Source organism: Anser cygnoides, chromosome 4 (assembly GCF_040182565.1).
Source record: "Anser cygnoides isolate HZ-2024a breed goose chromosome 4, Taihu_goose_T2T_genome, whole genome shotgun sequence".
NCBI lineage: Eukaryota > Metazoa > Chordata > Aves > Anseriformes > Anatidae > Anser > Anser cygnoides.
Window position 1 is genome coordinate 71,256,367 of NC_089876.1, and position 24,230 is coordinate 71,280,596.

At 42.8% G+C, this 24,230-nt stretch overlaps 1 protein-coding gene across 16 annotated transcripts in view; it reads left to right on the top strand.

Moving 5' to 3' along the window:
* Positions 1–355: 355 nt before the first annotated feature.
* The window catches only part of PDLIM5 (PDZ and LIM domain 5), a 131,749-nt gene continuing 107,874 nt past the window's right edge, over positions 356–24,230 (top strand). For 9 of the 16 annotated variants that reach the window (XM_048049428.2, XM_048049435.2, XM_048049436.2 and 6 more), the window contains exons 1-2: positions 356–580; positions 3,003–3,138. In XM_048049428.2, the coding sequence (XP_047905385.1) occupies positions 3,043–3,138 (96 nt within the window). In that variant the 5' untranslated portion in view covers positions 356–580; positions 3,003–3,042. The other 7 variants (XM_048049431.2, XM_048049429.2, XM_048049432.2 and 4 more) reach the window with 7 other exon arrangements.

A 24,230-nucleotide genomic window follows, 5' to 3' on the forward strand; every position in this document is an offset into this window, starting at 1 on the left:
TCCCTGTAAGACAGCTGTGGCAGCCTACATGTACTGTGCCTGTTGTGTTCTGGGGGGGGGGGACACTTTTGGGGACGGCAATGTGCAGAGACCCAACACCCCTTCGTTGGCCCTTGCATTTCACAGGTGTGCCTTTAGTTAGTTGTGCGCAAAGCAAAACGAAAAAAAAATAAGGAAAAAAAAAAGAAAAAGCGCATTTCCCTATTCAAAAATAGTTATTATTTATAATTAACAATAATAATGAACTCCAGGGCCGCCCGGGAGCGGTGCATTTGAGGATTTCCAGCTCCGCGCCCCGCTCCGGGCGCGCCCCGCCCCTGCCCCCGTCCCTGCCGTGCTGAGCCCAGCCGAGCCAAGCCGCGCTGAGCCAAACCGAGCCGAGCCGTGCCGAGCCGTGCCGAGCCGTGCCGGGGGAGGAGCAGCAGCAGACGGAAGTGCAAACAAGAGCGGGGGGACGGAGCCGCCGCCCGGCAGACGCCGCGGGTGTCCTCGCCGCTCCGCGCCCTGCACCGGGTGGTGAGCAAGAGGCGAAGGGGCGAGGAAGAGGAGGAGGAGGAGCGGAGAGCCGGCAGGTTGGGCGGTGGGTTTGAAACTCTTCGGGACTTCTTGTAGCTTGATTTCACCCTGGGCTGTAACGTTACCGTGGTCCCGAGCGGGGCTGGGGGGGCGCCCCGTGTCTATGCGGATGCGGGGTGCTGCTGGGTCGCCTGCCCCAGGGGCGGGCTGCCTGGCTCGGCTCGGCTTGGCACGGCTCGGCACAGGGCTCAGGAGCTGCCGGGGACCGCCTCGGAGAGGCAGACGGGGCTTAGGCAGCAGGGCTGGGGGCTTGGGGTCCGTGCCGGCTGCCCCCGCGGCTCCGCGTTTTGAAGTTCCCCCGCTGCCAGGGCCCGAGCCAGCGGGAGTTTGATAAAACAAGCGCAAGTTGCACAATTTCGCCCTTGGCTGGTCGGTTGTGCAAGGCGGGGTTGGTGGGTTGCAGCGCTTTCTCGTAGGTGCTGCCCTGGTGCGCTGTGAGAAGTGCGTGGCATTAAATTTGGGGGGTCTCCCCCCTCTGCCGCTCCTTCCTGCTCAGTTCGTAAGGCTGGAGGTGGGGGCACGGCAGCATCGAGGGGGTGAGAAAGTAAAGGTGAGGGATGCTGAGAGCCGTGCCCAGCATTTCAGCCGGCAGTCTCTTCCTTCCCAACTCTATTCGCTTTGAACAGAGAGGAAAAAAACCTGTATCCTTTCCTAATGTAACTTAGTCTTTTGCTAACGCTGTTACTGTAACTAGCTGTTATACTCCGAAGGCTTGTGCAGTTTTTTTCCCCGAGTTTGGGCGGATAGGTAAAGCCTTCTGCCTGTGTGTGCCGCTCGCTAGATGTGGCTGTGGTTCGTGGTGACCTGTCACTGGGGTGGACCTCATTCAGGGGAACGAAAGGCATTCCTACTTTCCTACGGAAAGAAGCCTGTGACTAACTAAAATCCTCTTTTCAGGAGGAGTTAGAGGAGTTGTAGTTCTTGCTTCAGTGCTGAGGGAGAGACCCAGCTCACACTCGGCGGAGGCTTTCTCTTTCCTTCCTCCTCTCCAGCTGCAGGAAGGGTCAGGGTGTGTGCTCCCCTCTCCGTACGCCAGTGCCTGCTGAGGCGTTTCGGGGTGGGCTGAGACAGCGCATGGGGCCAGAGCTGCCCAGGTAGCTCAGCTTCTGCTTCCTCAGAGCTATCTCCTTGACCCACCTCAGGCCAGCAGCTGTGCTTGGCTTATTTGAACGGCTGTCAGCATGAGCGTGGCTGCAAGCTCTGCTGTCAGATTTAGAAATAATGATTTAGAGCAGCAGGTCTCTGTGGTTCTGTGAGGTGAACCCAGAAGCATGTGCTACCGACGCCTCTTGGGGAGTGACTTTAAATGTCCTTCCATGCACCTACATGGCTGCAGTGGCACCTCGGGCAGCCCACGAGGCCGGGCTGCCTTTTCAAAATCTCTTGCCTCAAAAATAAAAAAAATAAAATCTCCCACCTGTGTATGAAGAGGTCACACGCGGCTTGGTGGGTTTGCAGCCTGCTTTCTCCAGTTTGACTGGGGTGCCACCTTAAATGTCAATGCACAAGTCTGGAATCCGGCTGTGCCACGGTGTAGGCTTACACCCGCGCACGCTGGTGTGTACTTTGCCTCGCTTCAACCATACAAAAATAGATGGGATCCACTACCTAAGATGTCATTGTAATGTTACTTATCTGAGGTGAAACTGAAGCCCTTATCTCTGACTCTGAGCGGCAATTAAGTGCAGAGGTTGCCTTTTAAAGGTAATTTGTTGCCCACATTTGTGCGGAGGGGAGGAAGGTACTTGGGCTTTGCTTTGTTTTTCTTTTATTTTTTTCTTCCCCAACATTAAGATGCAGCTGTGAGTATGTTAACTTTGCTAAATCTGAGACTTGTTAATGTGTTTCATCTGTAGCATTGTTATACCAATATAAAGTTACGCTATAAAAACAAAGTCAGGGTTTTTTTTTTTTCTTCTGATTAACCTCAAAGTTGTGACATTTTGACATCATTTTAAAGCTGTCAGACCATAATGTGTTTAGAAGCAAGTTCTGAGCTGATGACATTTCAGCATGTGGTACTTATTTTGTTAGAAATGAATGTGTTGGTGCTGGGATTTTCTTCTGTACTTGGATTTAAGGGATATTATCAATTCATGCTCCTCCCAATATTGAGGTTTGCCCCCCCCCCCCCCCCCCCAATATTCTGTTAGTAAGAAGTACTTGACAAATGTCTATGTGCCTCTCTTGAGATCCAAATACTTCAGCAGCAGAGGTCTGAAGTCTTAAGCCCATGTTAACAGCTCCATATGTTTCTTCCTAAGCTATTGAGGACAACAGAGTGTGAGGAATAAAAGCATAAGTAACAACAGACCTGGTGTGGATTTTTGGCTCTTCTCATTGTATGGAAATAAGGATGTTAAAATGGTAGACAGTGCCTTTTATTTTTATCTTCTTTAAATTAAAAGCATAATCCTCTTCCACAGGCATCGATTCTTTGGCTTGGATCCTTGAACACTGAACATCATGAGCAACTACACCGTGTCTCTTGTCGGCCCGGCTCCTTGGGGTTTCAGGCTCCAAGGTGGCAAGGATTTCAACATGCCCCTGTCCATCTCTCGGGTGAGTGCATTTACCTCTCTGCTTGCATGCACGTGTCTGTTGTGCTGTGGTCTGCCTGCAGCATTCGGACTGCAGAGCCATGAATTACGGGTGCTGGGCTCAGCTTGCCCCATGGCACAGAGGGCTGTTTGCCGGGGGGGAACAAAGCTGGTAAAATACAACTTCTGCATAGTTTGAAGGCTCCAAGGAAACTACGTTTTCATCAGAGATGGTTGTTTTATCCGCGTTCTAATTTGTGCAATGAAACAAACAGAAAGCACCATTGAATTCCCTTCCCTGCGCACCCTCAGAGAACAGCAATGGGAGGCTGGCAGGAAACGGGCTGTTTTCTGCGTGGGGCTGAGCCTGTGCAGTTCACATGGGAGGCAGCAGAGAAAAAATGCTCATGCTTCCATTGTTTATTCAGCCCTTAACAGTTAGAGAATCTTCTGGTGTCTGTTCTCGCAAATCCCACTATTTGCAATAAAAAGGCACTTAAGTGACAGGACTTATGAATAGCGGCTCATCAGCGTGCGCCTGGGTGAACATCCCACTTTCTCATGATATTTTTTTATAGAGTATGTGCTCTTAACTGATATTCACAGGAACGTTTATAGAGTACGTGCTCTTAACTGATATTCAAAGGATTTAAGGAACTAAGTCAAAACAAATGTGATCTTTGTACCCAGGTGCTGTCTAACTGGTTTCCTACTTTTAAAACTGTTTTCAGTGAAGAATTTTCTTTCTACGTGGGCTGAGTTTCAAAACCTTCCTCAGACAACTGAAACACTTTATGTGCGTCATATAGGAACAGAATTTGCATCATAAAATTGATAGGAGCATTGGAAATTTGTGGGTGAACAAAACTGGCTCCTCGTGGCTCTTGACCCTAGCACCTTTAAATTGTGATTTGTGCTGTGGAAGTGTTTATGTATAAATGACAACTTCTCTGTCAGCAGCTCGCCTCCCCCTCCTGCATATTCATGCAGTTTAGTGACAAAGATGAATTATTTTTTACACCTGTTGGGACTGCAGAATTGATACTGCCCTGGGAGAGGGACCAGGTTTCTATTTGGGTTTATGCATCATGGCAATATTTTTAGCTAATCTCAACTAGCGATTCAAAGCCTGCCAGTTCATTTAGACATGGCTAATCTTAGTTACCTGTGGATTATGCTGGTGAAATTAAAATACGGTTTGACTCTGAGAAAATATTTATTAATTAGCCTAGATGAGTATTTTATCACATTAATTGAATGTGCTGTGTGCTGACTGTAGGGAGCAGTGTGAAGGAATCAGCCTAAATAGCTATGTATAAAAGCCCAAGTTATGGAATTCCCTACTGACAAGCGTCCATGCCCGCATGAGCAGAGCATAAGGAAAGGTGGAGACCAGGGTGGCTTTAGGGCTCTGACAGTACATGGGGAAGGGAAGCACAATATTTCATTCACATGGTGTACCTCAGCTCTGCTCCACGGCTGAGCCATCTCTTTTTATTTGGAGTTAAGATTGTGCAGATATTGGACTGCCTGGTGCCTTTTTAGTTTTTAAACCTTTGGATCAAAAAAGTACTTAGTTCTGGTAAGCCAATCCGGCTTTGGCCCGATAGCTGGAAGAATTCAGTGCTGTGTTCCTGGTATGCTGGAACAGCCTGTACCATTCACCCCCCCACACCCTTTCTTTTCCTGATGAAGCATAAATGCCTTCCTGCATCTGAAGACTGCTAATTAAATTATTTTAGCAAAACAGTAATGAGACAGCAGAATTATGTTCTTTGGCAAGGAGGACCTCTTCCCCTCCCCTTCAGTTTGTGCTCTGGATGCTGAGGACGATTCTGGCTGCTTTGCTGAGGGCTAATTTCCTGCTTTAGTTTAGTTTCAGCTCCTTGAAATTAAGTTCAAATAAAGTACAGTTTACAAAGCACAGAAAATGCACTGTTTTCTAATGCCGTTTATCTGAAAAGCTCATCTCTTATTACTAATAATTTGAACAAATTAAGATCTCATATGTTTCCTGGAGAAAGTTTTCAGTAAGCTATTAGGCAGTGCATGGAATGTCATTTCAATGGGAGTATTTGTTGTTGCCTCTGTGTGGTAAAGTCAGTCTGTTTTGTGTTCTCCAGTTCAAATTTTTAGCGTCAGTTAGTGTTACGGTATAATAGGCTAACATTAATGCAGGGGTAGCAATAACACTTTAACACGTTATAGACTCATTGCAACGTCATAAGCAATAGCATGGCTTTATTGCCTCAGAATTGCTACAAATACAGCTGCACACATCTCATGGTATATAATGTACGCAATGTTGGGAATATCCTTATAGGTAGTGGAAGAAATCAATGCATGCAATATCTGTGGTTACATATACTCTTATAAGGCTGGACTTCAGCTGGGTGGCTCCTTGGGAAGGGACTTGTTGAGCCCTATTGAGTGCCATTACATGGGTCAGAAATCCAAAGGCAGGAAGGTGTGCTGGGAGAGGTTGGGGTGGGATTGTGGTCAGGGTGTGGAGCAGGGGTATGGCTCTTGCAAAAAGAGTCCTCAGTGGGGAGGAAGCTGCTATGAGAATAAAACAATTTGTTCTTTACCCTTCCACCAGGAATGAAAGGCAGGTTGAGGTGGTAGATCTCCATCTTTTATTAACAATAAACTGTTGAAGTGGCTCAAGTCACCACATGCAGCTGTACTGGGGGGCTTCCAGGTTCTGTAGTGGTACTCACATAATGAGAGATTGCAAACTGTGGCTAGTTAACCCCTGGTGAAGAAAGCAGAAAATACTGCAGCTGACGTATGCAAGCTTACATTACTGACTTGCTATCCTCAGTTGTTCCTGTGGCATTTTATATTAATTGAGGGAACAAGGAGAACAATTGTTTCTTTAAGACCCATGTTGTAATGCAAAACTGAAAGATGGAAGCCTAGAGCAAATAAGAACAAATTATTGTTAAAGAGTACTCTGAAGTTAACAATGTTCTAGTGGATGTAAAGTAGTTATTGTAGGAAATAATTAATTCTATGGTAGAAAAAGCTTAATATCTGTCCATCACTGTGTAATATATGCAGTCGTGAAATGACACATACCATCATGCAACTTACCTTTGTATGAATTAATTGATCACTTCTGAATCAACACAGAATACTAAAAAGGCAGCTAATTATTCAGCACCTCCATCTCAAGCTTCAGTTACCAGTCTCTGGTAGGTTTCTGGGACTGGAGGAAGTGTCCCAACACTTGGGTGTTAGCTCCGCCATGAGACTTACATCATAGACCCTCCTTATTTCTCAACTTTTTCCATGCAAAATTTGTTTATTCCCAAGTTGGAGGATGTTCTGCTAAATACCAGCTGGACCAAAAAAGTTGATCCAGACCAAAATATTTGAAATGGGGTTATTTTATTTTTTAGTCATGATTACCAGTAATGAGGGATCTGCTGTTGCTGATATCTATGCAGATCTGTGGTCTTGGATAAATCTTAGTGATGCTTGTGATATGTCCAGTTGGACATACTCATTTCTTTTAGACTTTGCATTAATTTTATGTTTACTTTGGAGACAGTTGGTTAGTTCTAAATGGTTAATTAACATAACAAGAATAAACTCAGTAAGCATGAATGTAGGATTACAATTGCCAAAATTTCTGTCTTCTGCAGAATGAATTGAATTGTGCTTGGTATTGACTGTTTAGTCATTATGTTGAGATGACCTGAGAGGTATTAGTATTTAGGTATTTGTTCTAAACGTATGCTTGAGTCCCTATTTTGATATGCTACAAACATTTCAAGTCTTGTGGTGAAGTCTGTAAACGTTGTTTATCTCAGTTTTATGGCAGTATTTACCACCAAGAAACAAGGAAATACTGAAGTGAAATTACAGTAACGTAGTCTGTGTGGTATACGCCCTCCTAACTAAAGCAAATGTATCTGACAATTGTGTGTACTTGAGTTACTTTTTTTGTTCAGTCTTGGTGGTAGCTTTAGCCACCTTCCTTCAGATGTTTCTTGATTTGCCTCTCTCATTTTATAAGAATTTGGTGAAATATGGTGGTCTTGAAATGTTTTACCTGACTGACAGCTCTGTTTTTCTACCTGCAACTTTCTTCAGCGTACTTTCATCGCCTTCCCCGCCCTTTATCTTCTTCCTTCTTCGCTGGTCATTTTGCTGCTTCTGAAACTCTCATAGAAATAGCTTCTTGATTATGCAGTTTTTCATTTTTTTCGTGTTCCAAGTATGTTTTTCTGTGCATTGTTGCAAGGTCATGGCTGACGAAAGACTCATGATAATGAATTTGTCAGCATGCAGCACACCCAGGGAGTGGGTAGAAAAGCAGCCCACCTTGGGATAAAGCAGGGAATGAACGTGCAGCATGTCAGCTGCTCAGTATATGTCCCACGTGAGCATGGTGTAACTCTTCATGAAGGTGATCATTGATGTCTTCTTTTCACTCCCATTTTTCCATCCTTCCCGCCCAGGTACCAGCAAGTTGTCTGCATCGATCAAGCACGTATATGACATTTACACACTTTTTGTTTATGTAGAAATTTGGTCTTTGGTCTTTCTCATGTTTGGAAGCGAGCTGTTCAAAGACATTTACATCTTTGATAATAACATTAATGAGAATAAAGTAAAATGATGTTTTGAATGGACCCACAGCATGTGAGCTTTGATTGATTAGAGTTTGGCTGGGCCTCCTTCCTTTTGACTTGCATGATTTTTTTATTAAGCCATATGTGTCATTCCTAGTAAAATCAAGTTTTGTGTCTGTATAAAGTAAATTATTACAGTGGGGGACTTGGGAAATGGTCTTTCAAGCAGGCATGTGAAATAGGAGAGAAACACTAGAACAACTGCTGGCCTGGCCAGTGATAATTGTGTCGGTAACTTTATGCTCCATCCTGGAAACTACAGCGAGCTACTAACTAAGCCCTAACTGGCAGCTGCTGGCATTGCTGCACTGGTGTGAGACGCTACTGAGTGGTGATGGTTTCCACAAAATACAACTTCAGATGTTTTCCATTACCGTAACTTGCATTGCTCTGGTTTTCTGGTAGACTTACTTTTACACAATACGCCTTTTAAAATACACGTTTTCTTATACACGTCCAGTGAAATGAGAGCTGCAGAGTAAGGGTGTTGTGCCCTCCCTGGAAAGTATGTCAAGCTGGGAGGTAGGGTAAGAGACGCGGGTAAAAAATGGTCAGTTTGATTCTCTTAAAATTCACAAAGGGTATTAGATCATTAAAGATAATTTTTATGAATTGTAGAGAAGCTCACGGAGTAGGAGTGGAGTACAAAGGGCTTCTTTTTAAATGGAAGAAGCCATCATAGCTATCTAGAAGGTAAATACCCAGGCAGACAATGCTTTTATCTGAAGTTTTTGGACTTTGCTAGGGCATTTTTATTAGTGGGCATAAAGCAATGGGTAGTAAGACTTTTTTTTTTTAATTTCTCTTGGGGTAATTTTATTGCAGCTGAGGAAATATTTCAAAAGAAAATACTGCCATATGACAGATTAGAAGTGTTTCAGAAATTGAGTTTGACATTTCCCAGAGGAGATTAAGAAGATTGATGTTACAAACTTTATCTTGTTTCAGGTCTCTGTCTCGTCTCTCTTTTTTTCTTTTATGGTTTAAAGTTTTTTCTTAGCAACAATGAAAGCTGGATTATAACGATCCTTTTGAAAATGGAAATAATAATGTGATTTCAAGAATTGGGACTTTAAAGAAAAGTGTCAATATTCTGAAGTGTTTAGCAAAATTTTTAAGTATGATACTAGAGTAGGAACTGCTAAAACCAAGAACTTGGTAGGAACTGAAAATATCTACTTATACAGGCACCCTTTGAGCTGCCAGAAAGATGAAGGTTAACTTCAGGGCTTTTTCTTCTTTTTATGCTCTGTGTAAAAGTTGTATTTAGTCTTCAGTTGACTTTTTTTTTTTTTTTTAAGTGAAGTTCCAGAGAATTATCCTGTTCAGTTTCTTCTGTCCTTAGAAATGAGCTTTGGATTCACCTACGTGTGGGCTGTGTTTCTCAGCAGGAGTGCTTCCTGGCACCAGCTGGGGGGGGACCTGCAGAGGTCACAGCAGTTACCACTGGTCCTGCTCCTAGGGCAAAAAATTCTGTGTTTTACAGGAAATTATAGAATGGATGGGACTAGCCGACCAATAAAGCAAGAAGTGTTATTCTTTTCTGTTTAATTCTGTTCATGAGATGTGGTTTACTGAAAAAATACTGAGAATGACAAATGAGCTACCAGGGCCAGTTTTCATCCTCTCTGCACTGAGTCCCAAAAGGAGCAGAGTTGTGTGGTTTTGTTTTGTTTTTCTTTGGGAACGAAGTGGAATATGGACAATAATAAAGCTCCCCGCTACACAAATGGTTTAAAATGAGTGACTTTTCTGAAGGTCCTAGGTGCACAGAGTAGTGTTTCAGGGTTTGCAGAGCTGCCTGCAAGCAGCATCTTCCTTCAGAGAGCTCCTCAGTTTAACTTAAAGGTGGGAAGAGAGATCATTTTCTACAGCCATAATTTACCAGTTGCCTCCTTTTCCGCTGCTATTTAACCTGCTTGTTTTGAAAACTGGAAAAAGGGCTGTGTTTTCCCAGACCATTTGTTTTCCTTCTCTTGCTATGCAGTTTAAAACAAGACAGAGCATCCCTGAAAGGGGGGTCAAAGCAGAAGGGAGGCTGTGGGGGAGAAGAGGCAGAAGGAAAGTGTCTGCATGTCATCTGTTCATGGTCTTATTTGCCAGAAAACCTCCTCAGATCTAATAGGAAGTAAATTTATTCAAAATAGTTCCTTTGCTGATGTCATTCTCCTGAAAATTGAAGCTGGCTGTTGTTGGTTCTTCACATACACTCCAATACATGTTTGTGGCTAAGGGATATCTGACATGTCAACATTTTCTTTTTATATTAAAGGATGCTGGTAAATTTTTTCCCTTGTAAGTGACAGTTTAGCTTGTATTCCTCATACTGTAACTAAATATTTTATGATGGGAAAACTACAGATTTTTTTTGCAGTGTCTGCTTCTCAAAGACAGATGCGGTAAAAAATTAAACTCTGATTAGAAAGTCAGAGCAGATGCAAAATAGGCAGGCTTTCCAGAGCCCCAAAAGGTAGAACCACTTATTGAATAGTAACTGAAAATAAATAAATAAATAAGACTTGTTTTCTTGTGAATATCTGACCCTGGAGGCCTGACAACTTCTGTCTTCTTCCCCACCGCTTGGAGCTGCTATTTTTAGTGTAACTGTTTTTCTCATTATTCATTGGCCGATGGCTATCAGAAGGCATTGTGAGAAGAGACATGGTGGTGAAAGATTTGTTTGTTTGGTTTTTGGTATGGAGCCAGGAGATAACATTGTTGGCTTTTTGCGTTTGTTTTGACTTTTTAAGAATAGATTTCATATGTTATCAATGTAAGGGAAAGTGCGAGAGAAAACGGTCTCTCCTGTGCCTGAAGCAGTGGAAATACAGGGAGGTCAATATTCCTCCTGCCAGTGGTCCAGAAGGGAGGGGAAAAATGGGGCTGAAATTTGTTTGAATTAATATGAGGAATGGAAGTATAGGCCTCTGTTACAAACACAGAGGTACTGGGATAAAGAAACCATTCCTGAGGTTAGCGTTACCCAAGTTTGTGAATGACATAGGCCTTCAGGCTGATAAAAAGAGGGAAAATACAACTAAAATATCTGTTTAGGGTCCCTTATTGTAAGGGATGGAGAGGTACTCCAGACCCTTGATCATCTTTGTGGCCCTCCTCTGGACTCGCTCTAACAGGCCTACATCCTTCTTGTGCTGCGGGCCCCAGGCCTGGATGCAGCACTCCAAGTGAGGCCTCACAAGGGCAGAGCAGGGCAGGACAATCACCTCCCTCCACATGCTGGCCGCTCCTCTTTTAAGTCTGATTTAAATGGCTTGCTTAACACTGCACAAGGGATATTCCCACCTTCTTTTTCCATTTCTGTGCTCCATCAGTCACTCACCTTTCGATGTTGTCAGTTAATGGGATCGGGTCCACCCTGCAGTGGCGTTTTGTCTTCTGTCACTTACGGGCACCAGTGCAGTCCCACCATATAGTCTCTCGTGTACAGAGAATAGCATGTTATAAACTGAAGACCATAATGTATACCCTCAAAACAGTTGAATAAGTGCTGCACCAGTGGAATACATTCAGTAGTTTTGGTGTAAAGTATGGCCAGTAGACGTGAAGTATGTAGATTTCTGCTGTTGATCCTTTATTTTAATTTCATAGGGAGAATGACAGTGTTTTGTAATCAAGAAAAGAGTGAAATTAATGATTCTGTGACACCTGGATGACTGTTCTGCATACTTTTATTCCCTGCCAAACTTCATGATGCATCAAGTGTTGAGCTTCCACTCAAAATAAAAAGGTGCTATACGGTCCTTAAGAGATTGGGTTTTGTTTTAAAGCAGGCAAGAAATTTCTTGGTTGAATAAACCATATTGTTTTTTAAAAATATAGAATATTATTATAACTTATTCAGAGTTAGATTATTGCCCTAGAAACACCTGCTTAAACAGTTCAGCAAAAGTAAAAGCAAGACTAAAATAGTATCTCATAGCTGAATGTATTAGAATGGAGCTCTAGCAATTGCTGTCAGCTCTGTGTGTGACGGAGTTCTGAAGTAAAATGTAATGCCTTGTGTGAAGTTCCATAGGCTAAAAAGCTGATCTTGTCAGGTCTTTAGTAGTCCTGTTGGAAAGGTCAAATGATTTGCGTGTTAACTGGATGTGAAAGAAGTTTGGCTTACCCTGCTCTGTATTAAACATGGCGTCTGGTTCTTTCTCTAGCAAGTGGTTGAGCGATGTCCAGTACTTACAATAGGAAGACACCAGAAATTTATTTTGTGTTAATTGTTTCATGGTTCTCTTGGAGGCTTATGAATATTGACTGAGGTGCAAAACCTAGGTTAATGGTGAGTGTATCAGTTTCAGGAGGGTAAAATTCCCTGTCAAGCTTCTGTGTTTATGAACTAATGGGATCAGATGCAGATACCCTTACACCTAAAACGTATTGAATTTGCAGAGCAAATGATCAAAATGCCTATATTAAGTGTGGTGTTGTATTGGTAGCAATAGCATTCGAGATTTTTAAAAAAGAATTCCGTAAACAAAAAAAAAAAAAACTAACTTAGCATGAAGAATGCAGACATAAATACAGATATATTTTTGGTGATTAAAAACGATTATCTCGCCTCACTGGAAGTTCCATCTGTGAAACACCTTTGTTCTGAACCTTTACGAAGAAAAAGCAGCTTTGCTGTGTTGGGTAATCCCTCTTCCAGACAGCATGGCATAATGGCTTAATCTACAGGTGAAATCTGTAGTACGCCTGCAAATGCTTTTTCTTTCTAATGTACATCTTATGCACGACAACTCAGGCATAGTTCAGAGTCCAATGCAGCTAGCTTTTCTTTCATGTGGAGGCCAAAATGTTTTGTGGTTTGTTTGTTTATTTTGAGGGGGAAGGAGGGGAGGCAGTTCTAGGCTTAGCTTGGCACTGTAAAAGACATGAAGAAGTAGGCTACTGTAACTGCTGGGAAGGTTTGTTTCTACCAATTTGTTGATGTATCTAAACAATTCCTTCTGCAGTGTTCTATATTTTTACTTAATGCATTTTTTTTAAAGACCAATGGAGAAGCTCTGTAAGCCAGAGAGATCGTGGCAGTTGGGTTCAGCTTACATTTATTAGAGGAAAGGAGGAATTTAAGGCTTGTAAACCTTTAAACATCAAAGGCATCTCGGCAGAGTAGATAATATTGCTTCCTTTTGGCTATCTGCAGCTCCTCATCAAATCTCAGTGTTTTGCCTCCATGCCGCAGAAGAGTGCTCTCTACATAGTGCTTAAGGTGGCTTGCTAGCAATTTTTCCAGAATGAAAAGGCCTCTCCAGAAATACGTATTTTGGCAAGCAGAGGATATTCAACCCTCAAGGGACAGCGTACAAGTCCTTTCTGAGGGACTTGTCTGGATTAATGGCTCATAATGTAGATAGTGATCAGGGGACACAATCAACTTTGCAAAGGAAGCAGTAGTGGTTGGGGAGCAGTCAACATTGCATCCTATCTGGCAACCTGAGTTCCTATCCTTTTTAATTTTTTTTCAGATGCTGTATAAATTGCCTTTACACACAGATATGAAGAGGGAGGAGGAACATAACGAAACTGGAAAAAAAACATTGGCAGCTCACTTATGAGCTCATGTAATACCTAACACTTTCCCTACACGAGAACTGGCCTCCCACCCTTCTGCTGGTGGTATTCGCTGGCTATAGAGGGTTGTCAGGGAAAATCTGTGCCTATATCTCCATGGGAAGGTTCAAAGCCAACTCCATGGACCAAGCTCACCTCCGTCAGTGCCCTAAGCGGGAACAGTAGGTGGGACTGGTGCAGCGGAGTCTTGGTTAGCCTAGCAGGCTCAAGGCAGGTGTCTGGGACAATACTGTCTGGAAGTGCTGAAGCCAGGCTTGCTAGGACATGTCTGTCGGTGTACTAAGCTGTGAAAACTGCCACCAAATGCTTATTAAATTACAACTTTTGTCAGCTATGGATGCAGTCTATTCTCTACTTTCCAGCTGTTGCATTTTGGCAGCTGGCTGTAAGCAAAAGTCATTGTAGCAGGGATTTATATGAATCTACTTTGAGAGCATATTCAATTTGTAAATGAAATTATTTTGTTGTTGTGCAGATTGTGTGTAATTTTGTTAATGCCGAGTGTTTCTGCGGCACCAAGGCTTGGGTCCTTGAGTACCAGTGTAATTTTAGGCATGCAGGCTGTGTCTGCAAGGTGACTTCTGCTGAAGGCTCAGCTGATGCTGGTGTGCATCGCTGCTCAATGCCCTGCTGTGCTGGCTCTTCAGGCTGCTCTCACCAGGAGGAAACATTGAGTTGCTTGGAGGAGAGAATGGACCTTTCCCAGCCAACTTTCTGCTTTCTTTCAAATCTACATTAGCTGACGTGCATTAGCTGTGAAAGAACTGGCTAGCTGAGATGTTTGTATGATATCCTGAGAGCTAATTACAAACAGACCTTTAACAATCCAGTCAATCCCCATCACTGAAACTATAGTGCTAAAGCAAGGGGTGGAGGAGTTTTCACGTACATGGTATATTACCTTTTGCTCTGGAAGCCTAGTAGAGATGCTCTAGCACCTTTATCTTTCCTGTATGCAATTATTGCTTTTTAAAGTGACAGATCAGTACCTCAGAGCTGGTCCTTCTTGGGTAATTTTGTAAAGCTGCCTCCTCTGAATTATTTACTAAAATAACTGAGCTTACGAACAAAATATAGATGAATGGCTTTTTTGGCTGAAAGAATAAATTTTGTATATATGTCTGGAAATGCAACCCACTTCCAGTGTGAAAACCTAGTGATATTTTCCTTGGGATGTGCACTTAAATCTTGGAGACTTGCTGTATTGTTGCAGACACAAGTATCACTGACCTTCTCACGTTGGAGGGAATATGATACTCTCTGGTCGGTCGAGTAGCTTCTCTGTGAGGGTATTTTTTCTATCGACACATCTACGCTTCAGAATGTAGCAACTGCTGATTATTGAAACTTCAAATGACATTGATTTGTTTTGATATATGCAACCTGATGAAAACTGTTGCTGCTGCAGTTGACAGCCCAGCTCAGCTTATAACTCTGCCCTGGATGGCGTGGGAATAAATAACTGGAAATTGCTCACAGGAAACTCTGATTACAGCAGTCAAAGTAATGATTTGGGGCAAATCAGTCTGCACTGGCAATTTGCTTTTCAATCACTTGCCATCAGGGAAGGCTAATGTGCTGTTTTTCTCTGCTTGCAAATGTAAGGCACACTCTTGGCAGGGTGACGGAGACAGAAGGGTGTACACAAATGATTTGGGATGCTGTGGTCCTCGATGTCAACTGGTTGCTGACCTCACGGGCAGGATGGTGTGCTGTGAGCGCTTCTGGTAACTCCCAACACCACCTCTGTCACTCGCTTGCTGTGTGCTGAACTCTGTACCTCACTTTTTATTGCATACCCTAATTTACGCCTGTTCAGATAGCTCAGTAATTACCTCACTGCTGCTCTCTGGCTTCTGTCAAGTTCTGCAGTAAGGACCATGTGCCCCCAAAGGGCTGTTGCAATCCTCAGAATGCCAAATGAGGTTTTGGAGTTCTCCTGTCCTTCAGACTACCTATTACAAACACACCTTTATCCCACAGCAGGGACCTGTTCCCTTGCTAGAAGCTCCTGGGTAACTTGGGGGGGGCTAAATAAAAGGGAGAGCTGAGCCTTTACAAGAGGTAATCTTTCATGGAGTAAAGTATCTGGAAAAAGGGGATAAAGACAAGCTTTGTGCAATGTGTAACTGCTGCATTTCAGGGATCTGTAGACTTGAGAAGGGTGGCATGCAAATAATCTAGATTTAAGTGCACTGACATTTATGTAATATTAGCATCAATTCTGGGAAATGCAATGCATAACAATGGGTATTAGGAGTTAAGAACTACTTTACTTTGGCATTTAAAACTGCTAACTTCTCAAACTCATTCAAACGTGCTTTTCTAGTGGCCTGTTTTTTTTTTTTTTTTTGATTTTCTGCCAAATAGGTTTGGGTCTTCCAATTTGTCACTTGCTTTTCTTTTAGAGTAAAGGGAAAGGAAGTTGTGCAAGAACCTAACCTATATTGCCTTCAGATTTTTTTTCTCTTTACCTTTCTTAGCCTAGGGGCACCTGTCTTACTGCTGAAATAAGTTTACCAGGTGTTTTTGCTCTAAATTTGTTTTATAAGAGAAATTCCACTCAGAAGCCCATGTTATTTGTAGCATTCAGCAGCATTTAAAGATGATAAAATCATATGATGAGATGGGAACTATGGGATTAATAGGAGCTAGGTGTTCATTTATACAGATATACTAAGAAAAAAAAACATTAAAAACTGAATATCTACACAGGATATTTGTCAGAAAGCTTTAAAGGACAACTGATAAAAGCTTTAGACCATCCATACCAATGCTATAGGTATTTTTAGGGATTACCTGTTTAAAATTCTTGCCTCTGTTTTGAGTTTTATAAGTTCTACATTTTAAGATTGTATCCATCCTTTTCCAATTTTTCTCTCATCATGCCAATCCTTGATAGGCTATAATATGTCCTGGCCTCCCCTGGCTTTACTGTGCCCATCTCTGGGTTTCTGTTAACCAGAAAAGCAGGCAGGGTTGTGTTATTGGTACAGCTGTAGGAAACGCTTCAGCACAGAAACAAGCTGCTCTTTTAGGGAGCGACTAATGCAGTCTAGAAGTGAGGTGTTGGTTGAAATCACCCAGAAGATACCACTTGGGCTGTCCCCATTCCTTTCCATGCTGTAATGCAGCAGAGCCAAGTTTGTTTTGCTAACGCGGAGAGCTGTGCATGCAAACCGCGTGGTAAGGAGGAGGAAAGGTTGTGAGCATCTCAGCAGTAACTGAAAGTAGACATCATGGAGGACCACCGCAGCTGTCTTTGAGGTCTCTTGCTGTCACCCCGCATGCTTGATGCTCCAAATGCAGCCCTTTCAAGGGAGACGAGATTGCTCCAGGTCAAAATTGCAGAGAAACCCAGAGTTCCTTCCACTTAGTGGTGCCCTTCTTGGATGCCACAGTGATGGTGAATTTTTCACCATCATTGAGGGAGGTGAGCAAAGGGGGCTGTTAAACCCCAAGTTCTTTGCACTGACGTGCTTGCATCAAAATCTGGATGCAATTTAAATCATCTGAATAGTCCCACAGTGTTGTATTGAGCGTTCAAGAAAAGTAAGTTTAAAAAACCAAGGAAACCTCAGAGTGTATCTTGGCATCAAAATCATGAGATTAAAAAACACTCCTTATTTCTAGGGCCTGACTCATGGTTTCTGAATGCGTGAGGGTGGCAATGCTAGCTCCTATGGTCAAGTAGCATTATAAATATTTCAGGACTTCAGGGCACAGAGCTGTGCCAAATATTTTTTATTTTTTTTCTCCTAACTCCTGAAACTACTGCAGTTCTCTTATAACCTGGACTGTATGTAATTAAACAGGCGGAATGTAAAATCTCCATTTCTGAAAATGGAGAATCAAATCTAAGTATTTAAATTAATTACATAGTGAATGAAGTGTTGCTGACTGTCTAAAAGCTGCTTTATCGGGACGTGGTACATGCAGTCCAGTGTATGTTAAAGTGAATTGCACAGCAGCTGGCTTGCTAGAGACATGCAGAAATAAACAGTCTGTGGCATGTGTAGTAGAATTTGACCCTGTTAGGAAAAGAAGTAGGGCAAAGTGTCTGCTCGGGAGCAGCGATTCCAGTCTGCAGAAGTGCATACAAAGCGAGTAAAAGGGGGAGAAGGGGGAATCACGTGGGGTCTGAACATTTGTTTTTGTCCACCAGCACTGAGCCTTGGGTGTCCTGAAACTCATTCAGCCAAGTCGTAAATGATTTGCCCTTTGGGGGAAGCGTGTTTCTATTAGCTGTCCCAAGGCGTTGCACGCAGCTGTAAGCCCTGAGCATTGAAGGCTGGAGGTGGTGAGATGCTGGTGTGTCACGCGCGGGGTCACCTCTGGCAGCACGGGGAGGAGTGGGCAACCTCATAAACTTCTCCAGTGCCATTTGCCAGGAATCCTTAACTGGGTTCCTCTGTGCTTTCAAACAAGAACTTGAGCTGCGAATTTGCTTTCTCTGATCACCAGATACGTGTGTGTAAACCAGCCAAGATGGAAATGCAGGTGGAAAGCAGTGGGTGGTGGGTCTCTTCTGTCCTGTCCACAGTGTATGGGCTCAGCAAGGTTCTATACTGGGATGGAAAATAGAGGATGAATATGTACTTATTTCTATAATTTGTTCATCATGAGTGTGGTGGTGCGTGGATGAATCCCAGGTGCAAAGGTAGAAGAAGCCCTCAGTCCATCAGGAATTTCTGGGCATGCTTCACGTGTTTTATTTTTTTATTTTTTATTTTTTTTTTCCTGACTGGGAGGGACAAATCTTCAGCTAGAGAAGGTGTTGGTCCAGAAAGTTTTTGTTTGTTTTGTTTGCTGTTGTTTTCACAAGTATGTGTCATACGTGGGAAATCCCTGGAATTAGGAATAGTGTGGCAGGCAAGATGCTGAGCAAATGTGGGGAGAAGTAGATGTGCAGATAATAGCAACCAGAACTTCTTTTTAAGATGTCTGAGAAATACCTTGCTTGGTTATAAGTTTGTAATTCTTTAAAAGGCAATAGAACAAAGATGCTGGAAGAAGGTACGGAAAAGTCTGCATGATATTACATGAATATCTAAGTTTAGCTTCGGTGGCTGGGCCCAGACGTTGTAAACTGTATGGGACTAATATAGGTGAACTAGCAATTTCACTTTCTGCAGAGAGGAATGAATAATGTCTAGAGTCTGCACTTTATTTCTCTATATGTGACTGTTTAAAATGAGGTAATTAACAGCAGTGTAACAAGTAGCACACCACAGTTACTGCTCAGACACATTTTTGACTGGCTCATCTAACACGTTTATTCAAATTGAATTTCAGTGTAAGAACAGGTTCAATATTGTACAGTTTAAACTATCTTAGACTTTTTTTTAACTAACTCATTGTGGAAAATTGGAATTAATACATTCCCCTCGAGTGCAACTCTAACCTTAATATCTTTTCCTTTCTTCATGTGGTTCGCTTTCGGTATACAGGAATATGACAGCTGGCATGATGCCTCCTTTTTGAGTCGTGCAGTTGAACACTTCTGGCAGCTGGATACGTGTGGAAAGCTGTAAAGTGACAAATCTATTTCTCATACCTTTTGTAGTCTGTTTCTCATCAGATGGAAAAATGTTAATACCCACTGAACTTTCCTCCTTTGGCTCACCCAGACAGTAATTTACTATAGCATTTCCTGTACATTGTCTCTGTGTGTGGAGCTCATGCTTTCCATCCCTGCTGCCTCACAGAGCCTCACCAAGGTGCTGCATCTCCCCAAGGTGCTTGGGGTGTTTTGCAGGACAGTACCAAGCAGCTACATGGGATGGTACTGTAGAAAACTTGCGCAATGGAACTTATCCATCATCCGAAATAAAAATCTAAAGTGAAACTTTACTTTCTGCTTTACTTTCTGTATTTATTGCAATGCTGCTGGTGATGTTTCCCGTATGTCTTTGCAAGCAAATTTGTTAGAACTTCTGGAGATTTCCTAGTCAAGATGCAGCCAGCCTACAAAGGGTTTTCCTCTCCTTTTAAAACTGTCACCCTTCTGTGATTTCATTGATGACTGCCTTGAAAAAAAAGGTTTAGACTATCCCAAATTTTCCACATGTTAAAATGTATTTTGGTGATAGCAAACGAATATTTTTAAAAGAGGTGAATATAACTCTTGTTTTCAAGAGAATGTTATTCACCTCTACTAATGTGTTTTGGCTTCAGAAACCTGCAGACAAATGAAGAATATGGCATAGAGTTGATTTGGCAGATGAGTGAGTATTTTATATTTCTTCAGGCTACATGAAGTATTTTGTGTTGTTTATGGGCAAATACCTGATTTTAGCCAACTCTGCCGTAGTGCTTTAGAGTCTAAGCAGATGCTGAATTTTTGAGCCCTCAGAAGCCCAGGTATTGGGATCTATACATGTGATCTGGCAAGCTCTCCTCCAGTAAGTAATCACCTTACGATAGTTTTACGATGATACAGCTTTACCTTCTCTTTTTCTTCTCCACTTGGGCACTTAAATACTAACTGTGCACACAAATTCTTCAGCAGTTAAAGCTTTCCCAGTGCTGGTACACAGCCTTGCTGTAGAGCAGAGGGGTTTTTGGGGGGATGGAGCAGTGAGAAGCATTGAAAGTAGCTCCGAGGTCTCACCTTTGGCACAGAGATGGATGCTGTGGTGATGAAGGTGCCTGGAGGAAAAGCATGCAAACCTTGTTTTCTGACAGCAGATGGAGAGTCCTCTCTAAAAGTTTTCCTTGGCTAACCCACTTTAACAGTTTATTTATTAAAAACATGCAGTGTTAAGCCCAGAACTCCAAATTTTTGGGATTTCAGTCAGTAACTGTTTCTCTACTAAAGATGCCTTTTTTGCTAAACTCTAGCTTTCCAAGCAAGAAAAAGGTTATCTTTTTCTTTAAAACAAAGCTTGAAAAAAGGTGTTTTTAGCCTTGTAAGCATGCCTTGCCCTTCCATTTTACTACTGAAACTGTAATTTGTTCCTCATCTTGTCTGTTTTCCTCCAATTTTTTTAAGGCTTGGAGGTCTCCTCAGACCTCAAATATTTCACCTGGGGGGGGAAAATCTTTGATTAGCTGAGCCAGGATACAGGGAAAAAAAAAAAAGGACCAAAATGTGAACAGCCACACCCTTGAGGGAGGACAAGGATAACACCAATAGGCAGTTCACTGAAAAATTTACTTAAAATATTTTCAAAGCTGGATTTATAAATGGATTTTTGAAACTTTATTTAGGACACTATTTTCTTTTTGTCAAAAATATCTTGTTGAAATTCATCAGAAGTCAATATGTAAGTTATTGCAAGGATTAAAGAGACCCATGTTGACATAGGTAGGTTTTTGTTTACTAGGTTTTAATACAGACATGAAAAAATATGTATGCGTGTGCCTCTGCATGTTTTATTTCAGTGCTGCAGAAGGATGAGGAGAGATGTTGCAACACTAGCTTTTTTGTTCAAAGCACAAGCTGACCTGCCGCCAGCAGAGGCTGGAAAGCTGTCATGTAAGGATCTGCTAAAGGAGAAATCAGCGGTGGTTTCCTTAGCACAGCTTTATATTGACACCTACCAGTAACAAAGATGGTAACAAATATCGACAGGGTTTCTCTTAAAGAATTTTTCAGCAAACTACTGTTACCAAAATATAGACTTTTTTTCTTTTTTGAGGTGAGCAGCTCAGTCTGGGGCACATTCTGTCTCGGAAAGCACCCACTGCAGCCCTTGGTCCAAGACCAGAAGCTTGTTTATAGGGAAAAAAAAAAAAAAAAATACATGCACTGGCAACCCCCTGGGAATGGGGGGAGTGTGGCTGCCACATCCTGCAGGACAGCTCCATTCATGCAGTGGTTTCCTATGGCTTGACCCTTCTCCTACCTGGCAACAATGTCATAAATGGTGATTGAATTGTAATTGAATATACTCTGAAAACCAGCGTATTTGACAGTTGTTAAACTTTCTTTGTATTTTTTAAGCACCCTCCTCACAGTCTCTCGCTGGGGTCTCAAAGGAGGAGTGATGAGTTTCATTGCCAAATTAAATGCCACTTAGCGAGAAAAGGTCCCCCTTCTTTTCTCATTTTGATTGTTCTACTCTATTATTTTTATTTAAAAAAAATAATAATTATACCTTTTTTCCTCCTGCTGGCAAGATCATTGCAACACCTGAATAAAATACCAGCCCTTAAAGGGAACTAGCACACCACACTTCACTGGCAGCATTGTGCAGGATGCTGCTTTGTTTCATATAATTTGTTTTTGCTTAGTGTTTTTTTTTTGTTTGTTTGTTTTTAATATGAAATCACACAGTTTATTTACCACGTGAAGCAGCAGTGGTTTGAAATGCCTCGGTCTTGGTATTTCACTTTTCCATGTCACCCCTGACTCAGGTAGCGCTCTTGGCAGTGCCACTGCCGTGGGTCAGCCTGTCCCTTGCCCCGGTCGTGTCCTGTTGCCCTGCCCGGCCTGGCTTCGTGCACTGCATGTGATGGGCACACTTGCTGAGAGCCGTGTTGGCACTCCCTGCCCTCCGCCTGCTGTCCTCCTGCGTTTCCCTGTGCCCTTGGAGTGAGGGAGCCCTTCGTTTTGTGCTAGATACCTGCATGCATTCTGCATTTCTGCTTTAAAATGGGGCTTCTGCTGGGAAGCTGTGAAGACCCAAGCTGTAAATTGGAAGAGACTGTGTAAATTGGGAGAGAGCTAACATGTTTTACTAAATGTTAAAACATTTATAGGAAAATCTGAGGTATGAAGGAATGTAGAGCACCATAAATAAACAGTTTGCAACTGAATTTCATTTGTCTGCTCTAAAATTTATCTGCATTCAATCTGAGACCCCTTCCAAGCATCTGCTGTGTTTTCCCCTTCCTTGGGATACCTCTGCACATTCAGGTTTGGCAGAAGCATTAACTAAAACCTGTCATTCTCAAAAACTGAGCACTGTGGCCCTCTGCCTGCGTTGCTTCACCAAAGAGCTGGAGACGAACCTAAAGGTTGGCTATCAAGCAGCCTTGTAACATAATACAACAGCAATGTATTAACGTGACGTACCAGCTTGATGTGCCGGGGTTTTAAATAGCTTGCATTCATCTCCCCAGAGTACCAGAGGAAAGTTTAGACCCTTGCTGAGCAGCCCATACCAAAGTTGGAGCTTGTCGTTCAACACGTAGCTCCTGGGGGCATGTGTGTCCCTCCTGGAGGCTCTCCCTGCCCCTAGCTCTAGCTTGCTGCTGCTTTTTCCTTTTCAAAACTGAAGTACAGTGACAACTCTGGAGGCAAGCTCATTTCCTATTCTGTGTCTTCCCCCAGATAAATGACTACTCATCCTTGTTGCTTTCTACCCCAGGTATCACTGGACTAGGCTAGAGTGAGTTTATTTTTATTTGTAGATGCTTAATAGGAGTAAAACAGCATTTGACTGACATCAGGTTTTTAGGTCGCCATGCTAAAATGTCTCCAGTGGATGATGCTTAAAATCTAAAAACAGTATTTAAAAATACATAGTTGTGCAGAACCAAATCAGAAGACTTTTATGCCAGTAAATTTTGCATTCCTTCAATCAAAAAGGAGATAAGGCAGATAAATAAAAATATTTTTCTTCAGGGGACGCTGTTATTTGGCTGTGAGACTAGCACTAATTTCTTCAGGCAGAATCCTAAGAAACTAAGGGTTTGCCTAGGATTGCTTTTGAATGATTTGCGTTCATGTGGCTCATGATGTTACCCAAAACTCTCTTCCAGTCTGGGGTGGCTTCCTCTGCAGCTGCAAGTGTCATTAGTCGGCCTTTATAGTTCAGAGAGTTCCTAAGCCCCTTCACTAATAATAACCCTAAGTAGGAGGGCACGGTCTGAAGTCAGTCTGTATGGCTGCAGCCCTGCCGTGGCCCTGACCCCGTGTTCCCCCCCGGCCCATATGCCACTGCTCATCTGTTCGCATGCTCTGCTGACACTATTCTTCGTTTTAGCTGTCAGCTTTTCAATTAGTACCCTAAAAATTACGTTTCTGGGAGAATTACCTGTAACTGCAAGGCTTTTTATAATTACCATTGACACTTTAATAGCATAAACTAGAGGTTAGCACGCTCTGTTGTTTTGGTGATGTTTGCCTAATCCTACCCCAAGGACACGAGTTTCCCCTCCTGTGCCGGGAAAGCAACTTTCCATTGTTCCTGGCCTGAGTTAGCTTCAGTGGTTTGAAGGGAGATGCTGTGCAGCACATCTGAGCAGCGACGCTTCGTTACAAATATTTATTTCCTGTAGAACTTGACTTTTCTTCATCCTCCTGCACACCCTTCTGAATGCAGTGGGCTGGGTTGCCCACCCACTGTTGTATGCAGGTCCCTCTCTCCTCCGAGCTATAATTAACAGGTTGTGATGGATGTGACGAGCTGTTTTGTTTTCCGGCAGATTGTACTTATCGCTGCTGCTGCAGCCTGCCCTGTAGGCTGTTGAGTTGCTGTGTCAGTCTTGTCTTCAGGCTGATGAACACCAGCCTGCCTGAGTCTCTTCCGCAACAGCGGGAGAAGTGACAGCTATTTCATGTTCTGGGGATGCTGCGCTTTGTGTTTAGGAAGTGCTCATGACACTGACCGAGATGCAGGGAGGTCTGGCCCAACCGCAGGGAGGTTCACCTCTGCGCTTGTTGATGCTTGAACGCAAACTTTCAGCTGCACCAGGGTTTTCATGTATCTGCTTGGTATTTTTTTTTTTTTTGTATTAGTAGCTTTGTCTCATCTGGAAGAAAAAAAAAAAAAAGGAAAGATCATGTTCTGCTGTAAGCTTTGTTTACTCAGAAAAGACATTTTTTTCCCCCTCAATTTAATCGGAATGTGGAAGGAACTTTCACCCTTGGTACACATCCTGTGTCATTATATCTGCATTTTATACGCTTTCAATTCACAAAGGCTTGAGC